Source organism: Mobula hypostoma, chromosome 4 (genome assembly GCF_963921235.1).
Source record: "Mobula hypostoma chromosome 4, sMobHyp1.1, whole genome shotgun sequence".
Classification (NCBI taxonomy): domain Eukaryota; kingdom Metazoa; phylum Chordata; class Chondrichthyes; order Myliobatiformes; family Myliobatidae; genus Mobula; species Mobula hypostoma.
The window spans coordinates 158637618-158659566 of NC_086100.1; the positions used below are offsets into that span (position 1 = coordinate 158637618).

The 21949-nt window shown below is 39.1% G+C and overlaps 1 protein-coding gene across 2 annotated transcripts in view; it reads left to right on the plus strand.

Annotated features, from left to right (window-relative positions):
- The window catches only part of tbck (TBC1 domain containing kinase), a 248987-nt gene that overhangs the window by 155680 nt on the left and 71358 nt on the right, over positions 1-21949 (plus strand). For both annotated transcript variants that reach the window (XM_063046811.1, XM_063046812.1), the window contains one exon: positions 4426-4601. In XM_063046811.1, coding sequence (XP_062902881.1) covers positions 4426-4601 — 176 coding nt within the window. The remainder of the gene's footprint in view (positions 1-4425; positions 4602-21949) is intronic.

Below are 21949 nucleotides of genomic sequence, written 5' to 3' on the forward strand. Positions count from 1 at the left end.
TGTCATACTTTTTAGCTTTGCTATTTTAAGATGGTTAATAACATTTTAAGATGATCAATAACATTTTAAGACAGCCTTAAAATGTTTGGGAAATGTGTTTGTGTTATTGGAAAGTGTGTGTGTGTGTGTGTGTGTAAGAAAACTCTTTGGAGCTTAGCTGAATTTATACATATACGTTATCTTGCTACTTCATGAAGCAACTTGCATGTAATTTTAATGTATTAAAACACGATCCATCGCATTCATTTAATTTTCTTTTGGATAGGAGGTTGATTAGCACCGTGCTATCTATGTTAATTGTGACATAGAGGAAAGCACTGTAGCATCACTTGCAGTTCTTTCCAGTGTGGTTCCCATCATGGTGAGAAGACCCAACCAATTTACTGTGCACACGCCTGCCCCCTGAATCACATTCAGGGAATATGCCCCGGAGCAGAAATTCCTTTGCACAGTAATTCATGTCTCTTACTTATGGTTGCATGACATAGACAGTTTTATTTCAGTATTTATCACTACTATGGCCTTACTGCTTCAAGGGATTTTAGAGCTGTAGTTTTTTGTTTGCCATCAATAATTTTTTTAGCTACTGTTTCTTTATGAAACAAAGTCTTGTGTAGCTAAATTGAATTGAATTGAAGTAATTTTATTTCTTACATCGTTCACATTCATGGGCAGTAAAAACCTTTACGCTACATCTCTGTCTGAATGTGTAATGTGCAAATGAAAGTAATTTGTAATAAATAATATGTACAGTAAGTATACAACCGAGCAGTCAATATAGCTTAGAAATACAATTGTGTCAGTGTGAACTAATCAGTCTGATGGCCCGTTTAAAAATAAACTGGTTGAGTGTCAGTTGATAGAATTGTACTCAAATGATGATTGTTTTATGTAGAACATGACCACAGTCTTCGGGTGAAACATAAATAACAAGGGTATATCAATAATTATAATATCAAAAGACTGAAGGTGCTGGAAGACCCAGGTAGGATAATGGGTTTCCCTATCTTACCTGCTTTCTGTCCTGCAGTTTTTCCAGCACTTTTCATTTCATTTCACATCATTAGTTAGTTTTGTAATAGTGAAAGAAGATCAGTAAAGAGAATTGTCTGTACAATTTAGTTTTCTTTTTTCCCCATCAGCATATTATAAACATTCTCTTTTGCAGTAGGGATGTAGGATAGGCTACCCATCCCATAGGATGATGATGGATGGATTAGGGATTTTGCATTAGGGATGTAGGATTAATAAACCTCTGATGAACGTTTGTTCTTGTCAGGAAATCTATAAGGGTCAAATAAGGATGACGTCCATTTGAGTCCAGTCAGTTCAGTGGTAACTGATGGGCCAGTGTAGGACCTGCTGACCCCAACTTTACAACCAAAAAAGTACTTTTGAAATGTCATTTCTGTTCTAATATAGGAAATGAAGATTTAAAAAATTAAGAATAATAGACCAAATTGACCATAATCTCAGTGCGAAGCAGCAGGTGAGTGAAGGCAAGGTAAATGGTAAATGGAAAGAAAATGGGTGAACTTTGGTTGAATTGATTTAAGAAGCATAATGAATCAGAGACATCTGATTGCATAATGAATCAATGGGGAAACATGGAGCTTTTGACATGGACCTAGTCAATATGTGTGGCTTTGTTCTCCCCCATATTGAGATGGAGGAAAATGTAGGCAGTCCAATATTTAATGTTGGACAATGGATCTGGCCTAGGCGAAGAAGTATTTTTTCAGTAAGATATAACTTTTCAAGTCATCCTTGATATCAAAGAACAGACTAAGAACACCTGATTTGTGTCTGCAAAATGTTTTAACTTAACTTTTGCTGTTTATCCAGTTTTTTTCAAAAGAAAACCTTATATTCTACCTTTCACATTTTTAATGCCTACTTCGCAAGTAGTAATGTACCAAAATGTCGACTGTACCTCTTCCTAGAGATGCTGCCTGGCCTGCTGCGTTCACCAGCAACTTTTGTGTGTGTTGAATGCAGTTTACATGTTTAGTTTTTTTGTCATAATGCAGTTTATTCAGCAGCGGGAAGCCATTGGTTCTCATTTCAGTTATTCTTTTCTTTTTTTGCAAACATAAGCTAACCTTGCTTGCTTAACAAACTTTAAGGGTCTCACAGTCAGGCTTTGCCACCTCAAATACTGCCAGCAAAAGTTATAGAAGAGTGACTTCCAATGCTTTTGCATATCCTTCCTCAACACCCTTTCTCCTTTAAGGCACTTCATTCAATTCTGTCTGTCTGTAGGATAGCGTGGCAGCCTAGCAGTTAGCGCAATCGATTTACAGCATCAGCGATAACTCATTGAAGTTCTTTGTAAGGGCTTTGTATGTTCTCCTTGTGACCATAAGGTATTCCTCTCACGTTTGAAAGACATATGGTTAGGGTTAGGTATTGTGAGCTGTAGGCATGCCATGTTGGAGCCAGAATCAGGGCGACTCTTGCATATTTGATTTGATTTGATATAAATGACACATTTCAATGTACATATGACAAATAATGTTGATCTTCTTCCAGTGAACACAACGTAGGTCAAAACCATAGATACTTTATATTCCCACATGCTGGGACCCTGATTCATGTTCTCCCTTCATATTACAATGAGATCCAGGGCCTTGGTGAGTGGAAAGGGAGCAGAGGTCAACCAGATGCCGAGTCATCAGCATTTTGGATTGATCGGGTATCAGATTATTAGATTTTTACTCTGCGGGTATTAATGTGTTTCTATGGAGTAGCCACTGTTAGAGTGTTGAGGCACATGGCAGTCAGTCTGCACAAAGCTGCACTGAACAGTAATCAATAGCCAGGTAAACTCTTTCAGTTAGAGTTTGGAGGATATAATTTTACCAGGGCAGCTGCTAAGCAAGGCCATGAGATCTTGCTCTTTCACTTGAGTTGGCAAACTCGATGTGGTTTCACATTTCTTTTGAAGTAAGGTATTTCTAATAATCCACCAATATTCCAACAGTACCATCATGTCCTGTTCAGTTTATGCTGAAATCTCTGCTGTGAGCCTTGAACTCGCAGCCTTTCGAATTGGGCAAGGGTGTTACCAACAGAGCCAAGACTTCTACACAGGCTTTTCACCAAATGCATGTTGTATTTTATATTGTATGTTCATAAATTAAAATGTGCAAGAGCTTCTTAATGAAATAAGCATTTAAGTTAAGGAGCTGGTTGTGGACTACAGGAGGAACGGAGACAGGCTCACCCCTATTGACATCAATGGATCTGGGATTGAGAGGGTGAACAGCTTCAAGTTCCTCGGCATAAACATCACCGAGGTCCTCGTGGTCTCTACATACTGGCTGTGTGGTGAAAGAAGACAACAGCACCTCTTGCACCTCAGATGGTTGAAGAAGTTCGGCATGAGTCCCCAAATCCTAAGGACTTTATACAGGGGCACATTTGGGAGCATCCTGACTGGCTGTATCACTGCTGATATGGGAACTGTACTTCCCTCAACTGCAGGACTTTGCGCAGAGAGTGATGCAGTCAGCCCAGTGCATTTGTGGATGTGAACTTCCCAATATTTAGAACATTCACAGTGATGATTGCGTAAGAAGGGCCTGAAGGATCACTGGGGACCTGAGTCACCCCAACCATAAACTGTTTCAGCTGCTACCATTGGGAAACGGTACTGCAGCATAAAAGCCAGGATCAAAAGACTTCGAGACAGCTTCTTCCACCAGGCCATCAGACTGATTAATTCACACTGACACAATTGTACTTCTATGTTATATTGACTGTTCTGTTGTATATCTTACTGTACGTACTATTTATCACAAATTACTTTCATTTGCACAGTGCACATTCAGACGGAGATGTAACATAAAGATTTTTGCTCCTCAAATATGTGAAGGATGTAAGAAATAAAGTCAATTCAATTAATAGTCCATACTCTGCGACGACACTGGTGTTAAACTGTATCGGCACTTGCCCTTCCCTTGGACTACATCAGTGATGTGGAGACGAGAAACACACTGCATGGGCACCAGCCAGTTCTTCAAGTCTTCCTTCCCAGGCTTGCACCCTGGAGAGGACACAATCCATCAGAGACACGAACCCATTATCCCCTAGGGCTGCCTACCTACCTATCTACTCTGTGAGTAGTTTCTGACTAACCTTCCATGTGTTCACCCCAGACAGTATGACATTTCTTGAAGTCGTTCAATAAATTGCAAATGTTGTTTTTGCTTATAAGATATTCCAGCACTTGATTAAATTAATGTAAAGACTAGGAAGGAGAAGGATAAGGACAGAAACTATGTCACTGCATTATTCGCTGTGTTTGCTTGAGAGTTTATGTAAGCAAATAGATGGAATAGTTTGGTGGATTTGACTGGCATGCTTGAATGCTTTAGCACTTGCGTTCATTGTTATTGATTGAGGTAATTGTTTTTTTTTAAGAAATCGACATTGAGCGTTGTGTGCGAGAGTCTATCAATCTTTTCTGTTGGACACCCAAGAGTGCTACATATAGGCAGCATGCCCAGCCACCCAAGCCTGGACCTGATGGCAATGGTATCCACCGGCAATCATCCTACTATTCTGCAGACTATCAAGATGTGCCTAAGACTGATCTAGTGAGTACTCCTGATACATTGTTTAATGTTTCCCACACCGTGGGTAGATGGCTTTAAAACCTGTATTCAAATTAGAGTTTCAGATAATTTCTGCGATAAAAGATAAATGTTCCCTGTATCAGTAAATATGAATAATGTCAATTTATATATCACTTTTGATTAGGTATAATTGGTATTTTTCATTTATGTATTCAATTGTAGCAGATGGAAAGGGCAATATAATAATCTGTATAAATATCCAAGTTGCTTTATTTTTAAAGCTTAAAGCATTGCTGTGGTTGCTGCAGAACTCTGAGCATTTTATGGCAGAGATTGAGCATGCTTATGTAATGCAGATTCCACACCTGTTGCAAGTCTTTTAAAATTCCACACTGAAAACAGAAGGGATTAATTCATCATAGACTGCAGCTTTTCTATCATTATCGAATAAAACATGTAATTTGCTGTACATCTATGATGGACATCCTGTATGCATACCCACTCTTTGTTCTCTCTCTTCATCTTTTACCCCCACTTTCTTCTTTCACTTCTTTGTTTACTTAATTTAACAAAACTCATTCATTACTCTACCAACCTAGAAGGCTGGTAAACAATGTTATTGGTTCTGTGTTCATATGGTAATGATTGTTGGATTAAGATCGATGTGGATCTGACAAATCTTTTAAAGTGGTACGCATTCTCGTTATGCAAAGTAAAACCTTTGGAGATTTGATGCAAAGAGAACCATTTTATACATCTGGCCTAATCTAACTCCATGTCAGTTCAGTTTAAAACTAAATGACTGCAAGGTTCTGCTAATTTTCCACAGGCCTGTGAAAAGACACAGAATCAAGGTAAATAACCTGCATTCCTATGGGAACAGAAATAGACCATTCAGCATGTTTCACCATCCAGATAAATAGCAGCTTACCTTTACTGTTATTTCATTATCCTCTTGGTTCTATCAGCAATAATTTTTGCTAGGCAGAAACAACACCTCTCTCTCGGTTATTATTTGTCATGACCTCGATCTCATTTTGCAAGTGAGGGTTGTTCCAGATTTCCATTCCCTCTGGTGTGGAAGAAGGATCTTAGAGTGAGAATTGGGTTTATTATTATCACTAACATATGTCTTGAAATGTGTTGTTTTGTAGCAGCAATACGGTGCAAGTAAAAGATTACTGTTAAGTAACAAAAATAATAGTTTGCAAAAGTCTTCGTCACAAGAATAGGGCAGCCTGGTGGTGTAGCAGTTAGCATCATGCTATTTATTATAGCACCAGCATTCACAGAGCAGGGTTCAATATTAGCTGCTATCTGTAAGGAGATTTTTATGTTCTGCCGATGACCATGTGGCTTTCCTCCAGGTGCTCAGTTTCCTCCCTCATTCCAATGACATGCAGATGGGGATAGTCTGTTCTGGGCATAGTATGTTGGTGCTGTGAGCACGGCAACACTTGTGGGCTGCCCAGCATAATCCTCAATGATTTGATTTGATGCAAACATCACAGTTTATGTTTGAATGTACATGTGACAAATAAGTCAAATTTTTAGTCTTAAAAGTAATGAAAAAGAATTCTAATGAGATGCTGTTCATGGACCATTCAGAAATCAGATGCTGGAGGGGAAGAAGCCATTCTTAAAACATTGGATGAAGTTCTTCAATAATGGATGCTGCTTTCTTGAGGCATGCCTCTTGGAGATACCCTCAATGACGGCAGGGGGAAGGGTGTGTCCCCGATGGATCTACAATCCTCCACAGCCGACAGCCTCTTGTGATACAGTACATTAGAGATTCAGTACCAGGTTCTGGTGCAACTCCACCATGCATCTGTAGAAATGGGTGATAAAGACTCTCATAAAGTCTCCTGCTATTAACCATAAAAAAACTTTGTTTTAATTTTGTTATACAATGGAATCCCGTCAATCGGGACACATCGGGACCAGTACAGTACTGTGCAAAAGTCTTAAGTGCATATATATAAAAAGCTAGGATGCCTAAGAATTTTGCACAGTCCTGTATTTGACAATGTGAAGTGGAGAGAGAAGTTGTAAATAAGGCAGGAGCAAAGGAAGTTGGGAATGGCAAAGGTGGAGTGTTGATGGAGATGTGTGAGACAGGTGGCACAGAAGAAATACCCAGGGGCAGGGAAGTTGGAGGCGCGATTGCAAACACACTCAGCCCTAGGCAGCAGGCAAAGTAATTTGATTCAAAACAATTGGTTTATTGATCATTACAGAATGTCTCTCTGGTGCTTCCAGTTCTGCTTTCCCCTTTTCCCAATCACAATTCCTCTATCCCTGCCCCCTTCCCACTCTCTGTCCACAAAAGAGTCACATATCATCACTCACAAACATCATGAAAGACATTATTTTTTGTGGCAGCAATGCAGTGCAGTACATAAAGTCACTACAGTACTATGAAAACATCTTAGGCATCCTAGCTATGTATATGTTGGCTCAATTAAACAGCTGTACCGATTAGATGAAGTTGCATGGAAATAGTTAAAAACGTATAAAAAGACAAACTATCATTTAGCTGAGAAACAATTTAGGTATTTAAATGAAATGTAGAACAAATTAGACTCTACTAATACTACTACTATACTATAGAACTACGTATTAGTTCCTAATACAGCTTTCGTACAATGCTTTTGATGATTGCATCCTCCAAATCTTCATTTTCATTGTAACATTCAAGATGATCATCCCACACTTCCAAGTTGGTCATAGCCCTAACTTGTTGAAGTAATGAAATCATTTCATTTAATGCCCATTTCATTTTCTGTCATCTCCAAGCCTCAATATTTGAAAGTCGCAGAGAGCAAAGCTGTTCTGAATTGTCTTACTTCTTAGTTCTTACCAACTACCAGTGGCAAAAATCACTGCTTTTTCAACTCAAACACACTATTTAAAAATTATTCGCTCTGAGCACGGTGTAGTGTCTAACTGTACACGAGTGTATGTGTCTGATGCTAGTTAGAAACTGTTCCACAACAATCTCTTGTCCTAATTAAAGGGCATAGAGTACCAAATAAATTAAGGGAATCCCAGCTATTTTCTCGATTAGTTTTTGTTCTTTAAGAGTTGTCCTGAATAAGGAGCTATCAGATTAATGGATGGCTCAGTTAACCGGAATCCACTGTATATTTGTGTTTAAGACTCTAAACCATACTAGTTTGTCTCTAATTAGTTATCAATTTCTTTAATAATGTACATCTCAGTTCAATTTTTCACATTGAAGGAAATACAAACTTGGTTCACCTTAACCCCAAGACATGCCAAAATAGTTCATTGCTATTGTAGTGGATATGAAATGTAGCTTTTGTACATGTCATACAGAAGTTCATTTGATGAGATTAAAAGAGGTTGTTGCCAAGGTTGAATATCTTGTCCCTCAAAGAAAATTGTTTTTTCACAGGCAATCAAGCAATGCCAACAGAACCATCTGTAATGCCTGGTCTATCCTGCACAATTAATACCTAAGAAGAGACACTGACTATTTCGACCCCAGAAACCACCAAAACTAGTTTAATGACCAGGAGATCTAAGAGTTAATATATCATAAAGAGAATATATTTTTGGAATTGAAAAACAGACACAATTCAGTATAGGTGTAGGAGGAGGAAAATAATTCTATGAGCATTTGGAAGATGAATTGAATTGAACTGAACTGAATTCACTTTATTTCTTACATCCTTCACATACATGAGGAGTAAAAATCTTTGCGTTACGTCTCTGTCTAAATGTGCGATCATAGTAATTTATAATAATTTATAATAAATAGAACAGTCAATATAACAGTCGTAGAATACTTTGGTCCTGGCTTTTATGCTGCGGTACTGTTTCCGGGATGGTAGAAGCTGGAATAGATTGTGGTTGGGGTGACTCGGGTCCCCAATGATCCTACAGGCCCTTCTTACACACCTGTCTTTGTAAATGTCCTGAATCATGGGAAGTTCACAACTACAGATGCGATGGGCTGTCTGCACCACTCTCTGCAGAGTGCTGCGATTAAGGGAGGTACAGTTCCCATACCAGGCAGTGATGCAGCCAGTTATGATGCTCTCAACTGTGCTCCTGTAGAAAGTTCTTAGGATTTGGGGCCCTATACCAAACTTCTTCAGCCGTCTGAGGTGAAAGAGGCGCTGTTGTGCTTTTTTTTACCACACAGCTGGTGTGTACAGATTACATGAGGTCCTCGGTAATGTGGATGCCGAGGAACTTTTAAGTTGTTTACCCTCTCAACCCCAGGTCCATTGATGTCAACAGGGGATAGCCCATCCCCATACCTCCTGTAATTCACAAGCAGCTTCTTTGTTTTTGCGACATTGAGAGAAGTTGTTTTCTTGACACCACTGTGTCAGAGAGATGACTTCTTCCCTGTAGGCCACATCGTTATTGTTTGAGATAAGACCAATCAATGTAGTGTTGTTGGCAAATTTAATTAGCAGATTAAATCTGTGGGTGGTGGCACAGTCATGGGTATACAGAGAGTAAAGGAGGGTACTTAGTACACAGCCCTGAGGGGCTCCTATATTGAGAGTCAGAGGGGTGGAGGTGAGGGAGCCCACTCTTACCACCTGCCGGCAATCTGACAGGAAGTCCAGGATCCAGCTGCACAAGGCTGAGGTCTCTGAGCTTCTTGTCGAGCCTGGATGGAACTATGGTGTTATATGTTGAACTGTAGTTCAAAACAGCATTCTCACATAAGCATCCTTCTTCTCCAGATGTGTAAGGTCAGTATGTAGAGCAGTGGCTATTGCGTCATCTGTCCATTAAAAGATGAGGTCCATCAAAAAAAAATTGTGGATAGAAATAGTGAAGAAAATCTAGTTACTCTCACCCAACCATAGCATGCATGGATTCTTCTTCCATGCTATAAAAACTTTCACTGATCCTGTTTACATTTACTATTCTATAGATATGCTCAGTCTGCCCACAGGAAGAAGAATCTCAGGGTTGTATGTAGTGACATGTATGCACACCGATAATATTTTGAATTTTGAACCTTGAAGTGCAGTTATTCCCTTTGGTTCAAGTGCCTGATGGGTGAGCATTAGTACCTCTTTCTGAACCTGGTGGTGTGAGTCCTGAGGCTCCTGTGCCACCTTCCTGATGACAGCAGCAAGTCGAGAGCCTGTCCTGGGTGCTGGGGGTCCCCGATCATGGATACTGCTTTCCTGCTGCAATGTTTCGTGTAAATCTGCTCAGTGGTGGGGAGGGCTTACCCACGATGGACTGGGCCATATCCACTACTTCGTGTCAGAGTTTCCATTCATGGGCATTGGCGTTTCCATACCAGGCTATGAAGCAATCAGTCAATATACTCTCCACTACGCATTTATAGAAGTCTGTCAAAGTTTAGATGTCATGCAGAATCTTCGCAAACTCCTAAGGAAGTAGAGTTGCTGTTGCGCTTTCTTCGTAATTGCACTTACGTGCTGGGCCCAGGACAGATCTTCTGAAATAATAACTCCAAGGAATTTAAAGATAGAATGGCAGAGCAGACTCGACAGGCCAAATGGCCGAATTCTGCTCCTGTGTCTTATAGTCTTATGGTCTAAAGTTGCTGACCCACTCCACCTCTGATCCTCCAGTGAGGGCTGGTTCATAGACCTCAGGTTTCCTCCTCCTGAAATTAATGATCAGCTCTTTGGTCTTGCTGACATTGAGTAAGAGGTTGTTGTGACTGCACTCAGCCAGATTTTCAGTCTCCCTCCTAGATGCTGATCCATCACCACTTTTGATTCAGCCTGCAACAGTGCTGTTGTCAGCAAACTTGAATATGGCATTATTTATGTCTTTCATAATTTTAAACATTTCTATAATGTCTCCCCTTATTCACCCGTGTTCCAAGAAATACAGACCTTACCTGGCCAAAATCTCCCTATAACTCAGGCTGCCTAGTCCTGGCAATATCATTGTAAATAGGTTTTTTTACACAGTAAACAGTAGATGCCTGGAACACACTGCTGGGGTTGATGCAATGAACACGTTTAAAAGACTTAGATAGGCATGTGGATGTAAGTAAAATGTAGGGCTTTGGGCTGAGTAGGAGGGAAGGATTAGATTGATCTGGAGTAGGTTGGCACAACATTGTGGGCCAAAGGGCCTGTACTGTGCCATATGGTTCTATGCTCTATACTCTGTGTTATAAACCTTTTCTCCAATATCCAGCATGGCAAGTGTTCAGAAAAAATATCCACATCTAAAAACCATAAAGACCCCTGGCCCAGATGAAATCTCTGATGAGTACTAAGTTGGTAGAAATGTACAGTACTACTGGGAAGTAGAATGGTGCAGCTGGTAAAGCTCCTGCCTTAGAACTCTAGTGACCCAGGTTCAGTCCTGATCTCCAGTGCTATCTGTGTGGCTTTCCTCAGGATGGTTTCAGTCCCTCCTCCATCTTAAAGACAATGTGGTTGTTTGCTAATTGGCAACTATATATTCCTCCTAGTGTATAGGTGAATGATAGAATCTGTTGATGGGAATATGGGGAGACTAAAAGTGGGATTGATTAATGTAGTTACATGGATGGTATGGTGAATGCAGACATATTTTCTCTCTGGACAAAACCTTTTCATCCTGTTACATTGTAATAATTCTTGTACTGCAAGAATGGTAGCACAATGTAGAAGTTGGATGAGCAGCCGAAGGTCTGATTCATTGACCCAGAGATGCGAGTTCAAATTCAACCTTAGTAATTCTTTGCACCTTTCTATGTCTCTGTGCAATTGAATTGCTGCATTAGATCATTGTGCAACCAGTCAGGGTACTTTCGATGGTACGAATGTAGATGCTATGTGCCTGTAATACCCATGCACCCATGCACACGTGCATATGACAATAAACTTGACTTTGACTTTAACTTTGAAATTTGTCAAAGACATGCCAAACTCATTTACTTGCTAAGAAATTAAAGATTCTAGCATTCATTTCTTGCAATTGCACGTAAACACTGGGTTAGTACAGGCCATCCAATATGTTAAAGCCCAGGAGTTTAAAGTGGAGATGCCCATGTGCACAAGAGCAGTAGTTTACTACAGGTCGACCTTCACTAATCCGGCACCATTGGGACCTGAGGAATGCCGAATTACAGAAGGATCACATTAAGCATAATCAGCGCCGGATTATCGAAGGAACCGGATTACAGGTAGTCGGATTAGTGAAGGTCGACCTGTAATATCGCCGCACCCCACCCCCCACCCCCAATGTAGGGTGTGGGCTAGCCAGGCGCAGGAGTCGGCCATTCAGATAGTGCAAAGAGAAAAAGGTTGGTGGAATGAAAGAGACGTCACTACTCCTAAAGGCTGTCTCATTGTGGTGCTAATTATGCCTTGCAGTTCCTAATAATAATGTTGAGATTGTCAGTAGTTGTGCTGAATTAGACCATCTTCTCAAAAAATGAGGCAACATTATTCTGAGCTGCTGAACAGAGCAGCAGAGTTTTGAATGTTCATCTCATTTACTGTGTCAGTGGTTTTCCTCATAGCTTTGGTATGGCTTTTACTGTATCTGAATTTATCTTTCCTTCCACACTATATCCCACCTGCACTGATATTTAACAGATAATCATTATCACTGCAAAATAAACAATCTGCTCTCAATGCATTTTAAGAAGTTTCATGATCAAACTACATATTTTAAATTAATAAACAAATCCCCGATAAAGTCAAAGAATTAGTGTGGAATTTAGTTCATTTTCAATACCGCATGCTCCATGCAAACTACAATTGAACTAAAGGACCAGAATAGCCATAGTTGCATTAAATTGCAAGCTCTTCAGGATTTACTATGTGGCTTATTATTTAAAATTCTATTTTTGTCTCACTCGTCACTGTGTTTTTCTACTCCAGGGACCAGAGCTGATTTGTACTGCTAACCTTTTCATGCCTCCTCAGAAGGGTTAGGATAAATATGCTTCTCTTTGAAAGTGGTGGTAAATGGGGCTGCTATTTTACTGACCTGGTGGTTGATAAAGATCTTGCACCAGCTTTGGTGGTAATCATAGTACTGTGACGTGATATCCCAAAGAGAAAATTTCAGCCCCCTCATCTGTTCACAGGCCTGTCAAGTTTCATTCCTTTAACTAAAATGAAATAAAACCCTGAGCTCCTCTTTTCTTGGCTCAGATTTTTAAAATAAACACTTTTGTTATATTTGAGTATGAGAGCTGATTGACCGGAGAGATTTCTGGAGGTCTTAGTCTCAAATTAAAATGGTAACATGGACCCTTGAAGTTTAGTCACTGTGAGTACAGATCTAAATTTTTCCAACAATCTTTACCAGCCCCACTCCACCACCTCGTCCATGCATAATGATATCAAATGCAGCATGCAATACAGCAATTAAGGTTTTATAAAGATAATTCCCAGATTTTTGTATTCTATTGCTCATATTATCTCTCTCTTCATGTGCCTTGCACATTACATGCTTGGGCGATCATGGCTTTCCACATCGAACAGTCCCTCACAGCGTCAATGATATCTCGCACACTTAGATTTGTTAGTTCTTTCACAGTGTCCATATATTTTCTTCTTTGCCTTCCTCTTTTGCGTTTCCCAAGCATATGGCCTTGTAATGTAAGGCATTCTATTTCTCCCTTTCTGATGACATGGCCCAGGAAATTAAGTTTCCTCTCATTTAATGTTCTCATTGAAGATCTTTTTGTATGGGCACGTTGGAGTACTGTCTCATTAGTTATCCTATCTCTATATGATATTTTCAGCATTCTTCTAAGAAACCACATTTCTGTTGCTTCTAAGTTTCTTTGGAGTTCTGGTGTTATAGTCCATGTTTCGGAAGCATACAGCAAGACTGACCAGATGTAACATTTTAGTAGCCTAAGCCTTGTTGTCATAGAAATATGTCTGTTGGTAAAAATGGGTTTCATTTTTTGGAAGTTGGTTTTGGCAATGGCAATTCTTCTTTTTATTTCTACTTTACTTCTAGCATCTTGTGATATAAAGCTACCAAGGTAATTAAAGTTGGTCTTTTGTTCAATCTCTTGGTTACCGATGTACAATTGGCAGTTGGGAGTATTCTGCTGTTTTGATATCACCATACATTTGGTTTTTTTACGGTTGATGGTTAAACCAAAACCTGCACTTGTTTGTACTACTTTGTCTAGGAGAATTTGTAGGTCTTCTACAGCACTTGCTATTAGGGTGGTATCATCTGCATATCTTATATTGTTAATGCTAACACCTCCAATTTTTATTCCATCTAGGTCATTTCACTATAGATATTAAATAATTCCGGTGAGGCAACGCATCCCTGTCTAACTCCCCTTTGAATTTTAGTCCAACTGTTTATATTATCATCAATTTTTACCGCCGCCATTTGATTCCAATATAAATTTTGAAACAGTTGTTGGTCCTGTCTGTCAATATTTAACGAGAATTTGAAATAAATTTTCATGTTGCACTTTGTCAAATGCTTTAGTGAAATCATTAAAACATAAAAAGACATCATTTTGATATTCAATTGCCCTTTCTGAAAGCATTCATAGTATGAAAATTGAGTTCCTAGTTCCTCTATCCTTGATAAACCCATATTGCAGTTTAGAAGTTTCTGGCCTTAAATTGTTTTTAATTCGACTCAGAACAATTCTCAACAAAATCTTTATTATGTGACTCTTAAAACTGATTGTTCTATAATTTTCGCAGTCAATAGTTCCAGGAATTTTTGGCAGAGTTATAAATACTGATTTCAAGGAATCGTCAGGCAATACACCAGACTCATATATGCCATTAAACAGTTCAAAAAGAATATCTATGCCCAGACCTTCTAGGGTTTGTATCATTTCCACTGAAATTTCATCAGGTCCAGTGGCTTTGCCATGTTTCATGCCTTTCATTGCTTTAGTTATTTTTTCTTTGGTTATAGGTGGGCCAGAATTAGGGTGTTTAATATTTGGGGGTTCCCCTCTATTATCTTCAAAAAGTTGCTCTATATACTGAATCCACCTCTCACATACTTTATCTGGATCTTATAGTATGGATCTGTCTGCTGATCTTATGCATCCTGTAGAAGAAGTTTTCTTAATTCCAGTAATTTCCTTAATTTTCTTGTGCATTTCTTTGCTGTTGTTAATATGGCCTTCTACTTCATTGCATTTTTGATTCAGCCATTCCTCCTTTGCAATATTGCACAATATTCTGGTCTGTCTGTCTAGCTCTCTGTATTGCACTTCATTATTCTTCACTAACCTTCTTTGTTCCATCAGACCTAGAATTTCTTGGGTTATCCACCCTTTGTTGGTGTGTTGGATTTCTTGTACTGGCATTATCTCCTCTGCTGATTGCTGTATAGCATATTTAAATCTGTCCCAAACAGGTGTTGTTACGTTTTCGTTGAGGTGTTCTACATCTGTTTTGAATTGTTGCTTAAGGCTGCTATCATTTTTAAGTTCTCCCAACATTTACTTCTTTCTCTTTTTTCCACGATTCAGTTTCCTTAATTTTGTTTCGATGGTAGCTATTACTGGATGGTGATCTGAACCACAGTCTGCTCCTGGGAAGGCTTTAGAATTTGTGATATTATTTCTAAAGCGTTCATTGATGGTAATGAAATTTATTTGATTCCTTGTTCTATCTCCAGGGCTAATCCAAGTGCACAATCTACGTGGATGGTTTTTATCCCAAGTATTGGTGATCACTTGGTTGTATCTGACACACCAATCAGTAAACCTTTCTCCATTTTCATTTTCCTCCCCTAATCCAAAAGGTCCTATGATGTTATCAACCCTTTCCTGTCCAACTTTGGAGTTAAAATCTCCCATGACTAATTTTATATCCTGAGATTTACATTGCTCATAAGCACTGCTGAGATCGTCATAAAACTTGTTGATATCCTCTTCATCCACATCATTTGTTGGCGCATATTATAAAATGTAAAATTCCATTAATAATTTAAAGTCCATGAACCTGAGATGTTGCCTTTAAGTTCCATAATTTAGGTCCACAAATGTGTTGGCATTTCCAAGTTACTGAACCCACTTCCATTCAACGTGTGTTGTTATCTTTTAGTCAAATAGGTCCTCATTGAAAGAGAATTCCTTTTGCTCCTTTATATTTATTTTGCATCTTGTCAGTTTTCCTCTTGTTTATGGTTCATTGATCAGTGAATAGAAAATCCCAAGAAATGAATCCTGTGGGACCCAAAATCCAGCCAAACATTATGAAAAAGTGCGTTAAGCTCTCTATTTTGAATCAATTTGCTTTCTTCCATGTCATTCCAAACCTTTTAGCCTTCTCTAATTATCTTTTGTCCAGTACCTTTCCCAAGGCTTTGCCAAAACCTATGGCAGGACATTTGCCTTCGGATACTAGCACGAAACATTCACAGAAATTTCATTCTGCCAGTACATTGACTGCTGTAGCCAACTGGCAGCCAATATTTGCATACATGTTTACCAATTCTTTCTTTACTCATTTATTAATTTTTTTTGGAGTACACACATTAGCAGGTCCAGCATTTTTTGACATTTCCAGTTACCCTTGAGATAAATTTCTTCCCTTCTGCAGAATATTTCCTTCAGGCTAATAGGAGGTACAACATGTGAGTGGTCCAGTTCACCACTCCATCGAATGTTGGCCTGATTTGTGATCCAACTTCGCAAAATTGCATTAACTGTACCGTTAGAAAATATGGCACTTTCCCAAACAAAACTCAGCCGCACGGTATTCCTTCTTGGGTCAAACTGAGTTTATTGTCAGATGTACAAGTGCAATGTATAATGAATAACTTGGTTGGAAAAGCAATGCAGACAGATGGCAATGAAGATAGCAACTATCAAAAGACATAAATAAACTAAATATAAACTATACATAAATTATGCTAACCTTATGCAAGAAAGAACACATTTAAAACAAAAAATAAGCATATTCCATTGTAATGCAAAGTCAGAATCACATTTACTAATACTGACATCTGTCATGAAATTTGGTGTTTTTTGTGGCTGCAGTGCAAGACATAAATAATTGTTATCAGTTACAATAAAAAAAATAAGTAAGTAGTGCAAAAGACAAATAGTGAGGCTGTGTTTATAGTTTCATGACCATTCAGAAATTTCATGGCAGAGGGGAAGAAGCTGTTCCTAAAACACTGATTATGTGCCTTCATGCTCCTGTACATCCTCTCTGATGGTAGTGATGGGAGGACATGTCCCAGATAATGAAGGTCCTTAATGCTGGATACTGCCTTTTAAAAATGTCCTTGGTATTGGGGAGTATTTGCCCGTGATGTAGCTGGCTGAATCAACAACACTCTGCGGCCTCTTGGAAGCTTATGCGTTGGAGCCTTCAAATCAGGCATGATGCAGCGGTTAGAATGCTTTCCACCGTGCATATGCAGACATGATGACACACCACATCTCCTCAAACTCCTGCTGGCATGCCTTCTTCATGATTGCATCAATATGTTGGGTCCAGGATAGATCCCCTGAGATGTTGACACACAGGAACTAGAGGCTGCTCACCCTTTCCATCGCTGATCTCTCAGTGAGGACTGGTGCACGCTCTCCTGAACTTCCCTTCCGGTCAAGATGGTGCCTGCGTACAATGCTCCTTTGGTCAACATCTTCTGGATAGATCATGAAACCATATGTTTCACTTCTTTTATGTCTTTTATGTTTGTATTTCATCTTGAATGTGATTCTGGAACAGTTGGAGCCTATAATTTGCTCTTCAGAGATCGTTTGGGTATTCCAGTGCTCTGCAGTCGCCAAGAGGATACCGGGAGGTAGATGTAGCATGCGGGAACCTCATGGATGATGTTCAGCTCCATTTCACCGATTAAAACCTCCATTGTTCACTGATTAAAGTGACAAGGGAGATTGAAACATCAAGGTGAATACAGAAGGTGAGCGCCGGCTACCTGTCTTTTGACCGCTGAGGGATCGCACGGAGAACAGAGACTGCCTTTTTTTATCACTGCCAAGATTGCTGTGCTACAGAGAGGGGAGACTGCTTTTTTAAAATCACTGGTAGATTGATCTGCTACGGAGAGGGTAGGTTGCCCTTTTTTTTGCTGGTGACATTGCTCTGCTACAGAGAGGAAAAGCCTGTCGCTCTGCCCAGAGAATGTTACCCAGGTTTTCTGCATTTTGGATGTGGACTTGGACTATAGACTTTTTCAGTCTTGTATTTTTTATATTCTGTGTTTATCGCCTGATCTTTCTCTTTTTTGTGCAGGAAGGAGGAATTTGGGGGGCTGATCATTGTTGTTCTTTTCTTTCTTAGTTTTGTGGCTATCTGAGAAAAAGAATTTCAGAGCTGTATACTTTCACAATCAGCTGAGGTAGAGTGCAGGTTGCTGTTGCGACATCACTCAACCAGCCAATTTATTTCGCTCACTTAAGCCTCTTCATTGCTATCTGAAATTCAGCAAACAACAGTGATGTCATTGGCAAATTTATAGATGGTGTTTGAGCTGTGCCTGGCCACACAGACGTATGTGTAGAGAGAGTAGGGCTACAGGTTAAGCATACATCCTTGAGGACATTGTATTACTATACTGAGATAGTTATTGGGGTTGTGCAGGTTGGTTCAAGAACCAATGGTTGACAGGAAGTAGCTGTTCTTGAGTCTGGTGTATGGGACTTTAAGGACTTTCTTGTGAAGGAGTTAAAAGTTTATGCTTTATCTAGCATTTCTCAAGATGGAATATGAATGATTGTGTCTGAGCTGAAGAGCCAGTGTATGTAGTAATTGGTGTACTGCTGTGACTACAACAGCAACTGGGTTCAATTCCACTGCTACGTGTACGGAGTTTGCATGTTCTCCCCCATGACTGCATATGTTTCCCCAGGTGTTCCAGTTTCTTCCCACAGTACACAGAATGAGTTAGTCAGTTGTGTGCCTGCTACATTGTCGCCCCTTGCTAATTTGAAGTGATCTTTATCTTTCATTCCATAAGATAAAGAAACCAGGGTCCACTCTGTCACTGACTCCAGCTGTACATGCAGCCTGTGAGTGGAAATAAATGCAGTGCACCCATCCGGCTGACAGACAGCACAACAAATATCTTAAGTAACTTAATGAAACAAAAAAAAGTGCCAATGATTTGTTGATCGGGGAGTTTTTTATTTATTCTATCCACTGTGGAAGCTTTGCAAATTTTATTCTTCTGAATGAATTTTAGCACTCCTATGTAATCTTCCTATTTAAATTAAGGTTTTAAAAAGTTGTAGCTGATCTTTCAGGGATGGACATGCTCTCAAGAAGGAGAGAATTTGCTATCCAGAGGGAGCAGGGTAATAAAGTTTTTAATTTAGACTGTGTGGGAACGGTATTGTATAATCTCCCTTCCAGGATGCTGGGAACTATCTCTCGGATTTGTTGTGCCTTTCACAGTGGGCGGTCTCTACTTCCAAGAGAGAATGGTGAAGACAGTAAGAAAGGGGTGTGTGTCATAGTTGTGATGCTGTGTTGGAGGATCCTTGCATCTTGGGGAAATGGCCCTGATTTCTGGGACATATTGTAACCTGTACCCGACTGGAAACCCAAGAAGAGTTTATTTGTCATATACGCCAGGAAAACACTAGATCCTTTTTTGGGGTTGGTTATAGCTTACAATGTTGCTCCCACTTTTTATTTAACTGCAAATCAGATGATCATCTTTATCAGTTAAAATACCTCTAAATCCAAGCTTTGTAGGTCAACTAATGTGCAAGAAACCACACCGTTGCATGTTCTGTAAAATGCAATGCCACGTAAACTTTGATTTTCATAAGAACTGGCCTTAGTGATCTTCAAAATACCCCTTTTTTCGGCTGAATTCTACCCTTACTATATCATTCGTAATTAAAGACCATGGTATTTCAATAAAGATACAAAGTGTCTATTCTCCTGTATCTCATATCTCATCTGAAATAATGTACTTCAATTTGTCTTGTCAAATACAGTTTTAAGTGAAAACATTAAGCCTCCAAATCTGGTGTGTGTTATCAGAAAGAACATCTTAGATGGGCCCTGACATCATCAATCAGTTGTCTGATTACAGCTCAATCTGATTCCCTTTATCTCAAATAATATTACTTTGATCTATTTTTGTGCCCAGGCATGCTAGTATTCACAACAGTTTGATAGTTGGCATTTGATGTGAGGCATCTTTGTTCTCTATTTTCACACATAGCAAATTTATTTGAATTATTTTCAACCAGTTTGTGTATGAGATAGGTTAAAATCTACGATAGTTCAATGGGAAGCAGAATTTAGTAAGCTTCCAATAAAGTTAAGCTTTAGAGTTGTGAAGAAGGCTGCATCCTTTAATGATTATGATGAATAAGGTACCGATCTAAGTAGGGTGACTGAAACAACACTGAATACTTAACATGTGTTTCAAATCAGAACAGGAGGAGCAACATGCTCTCTCTGAGGATCTCTCTGCCCACTGTCTCATGCTGGATGCTTTTCACCATTATTTTGTTGAGAACCATCCTTGTGGATTTATCAAGTTGTCAGGAATTTCAGTCCCTTTGGGAAACAAAATTTCCCAAAAAAATACACAAGCCTGTACATTCTTTTCATCTGACTTTTTAAAATTCCTAATGTAGTGATTCTATATAACGTTACCATTTGTCCTTGTACATTTCTATTCTGTGCCTCATTTTTTACAAAGAATTATAAAATTATGAATTCTGATGCAATTTAATGGACCTTCAAGATTACCTGAGACATGCTTATTTTTATACAAAAATTGCAATTTTCAGTCTCGTTACAGATAGTGACATCTGAATAATAATGCCATATATCTTTATTTTCTCCTTGAAGTTCAAGAGCCCCTCTGTTAAAAGGTTGAATTTCAAGTAATGGTCATAATTTATTTCTACTTCTGATGGTTATAAATGCAGATCTCTCCCTTAGTAAGTACAGGAATAAATAACTTTTCATAAACTTAGCATCAAAGGCTTCTTTTTAATATGCATGTGGATCATCCTTCAAAGTGTGCTCTAATCAGCTCAGAAATTTTGCATTGTATATAAGATAGTGCTTGAGTATTTACTGGCCTATATAACTCATCTTTCTTTAAGTTAATCACTCAATAAATCAAAAGATTGGCTAGATTTTGCAGAAAAATTAATGTGCATCCTAAAGTTAATACATTGATACTTGTGCTTTCATTTCCACTCTTCAAGTTCAATGGTATTGTCATTCAACCATACACATGGTATACAGCTAAACGAAACTTCGTTCCTCTGGGTCCAAGGTGCACAACATAATACATATATTTACACACAGCACATCTTGTTGTGATCCAGCACATACAGCCACAAAATAATATTAGCATAAGTCCCTGACTGGTATGGCCTGAAGATTAACAGGATGACATGAAGTACGAGGTGCCTGTTTATGTAAGACAGCATAATGTTACTGGTACTATTATAATAAAATAATATACCCATAACACCCATGACTGTGCGACACCCAACATACTGATACAACTACAAAGAAATCACGACGGTGGCTATATTTCAGCAGTCCCCAACCTTTTTTGCACCGTGGACTGGTTTAATATTGACAATATTCTTGTGGACTGGCTGACGGGGGAGGTTGGTGGGGGGGTGTTAATCACGATTGGAATATAGGTGATAAGTCAACTGTAAGTCACTTATAAGTGGCTAATAAACTCAATTTTGTTTCTAAAAGGGTTTATCTAACGAATTTAATATTAATCACACGGCGCATATTTTCCTTGGATGAATTTAGTGATAAGTCAATTATAAGTCACTTATAAGTCAATAGCATCCTAACATTTTAAGTAACGTTTGGATATTAAACACACAGTGCATATTTTCCTCATATGAACATATAAAATCATTGCAATACACCAATATCGCTGAATCACTGGGAGCCCTGGACTTGTTTCCCTGCCACAAGACGGTCCCATCGAGGGGTGATACTGGAAGGGGGTTCCTTATGTCCAGTTTATTCTGCTTCGCAAAGATATGATGTTGGAAATGGAAGCAATGTTTTCAGTGCTTTCGTGGCTATCTCAGGATATTCAGCCTTGACTTTGATCCAGAATGCCAGCAGAGATGATATGTCAAACATACTTTTCAGCCCCTTGTCATTTGCAAGTTGGAAGAGTTGATCTTCTTCCCGCACTGACATGGATGACGTGTGTGTAATGACCTCGTGTGCATTCCAGTTCAACAGTGGGTGTGACAAGGAATGAGGAGAGGTGTAGCTGACTCATAACAGGGTTACCAGATTGGCTGTTTTGGTGCCAAATCCCAGAAATCTGGCTTTTTCCCAATTTGGTTGGCGTCGGAAAATTCATTTTGCTTTTTGGCTTTTTCCTGGCTTTTTACATGCTAAAATTATCTGCATGAAAATTACATACCATCCTTTTTCTAAAAC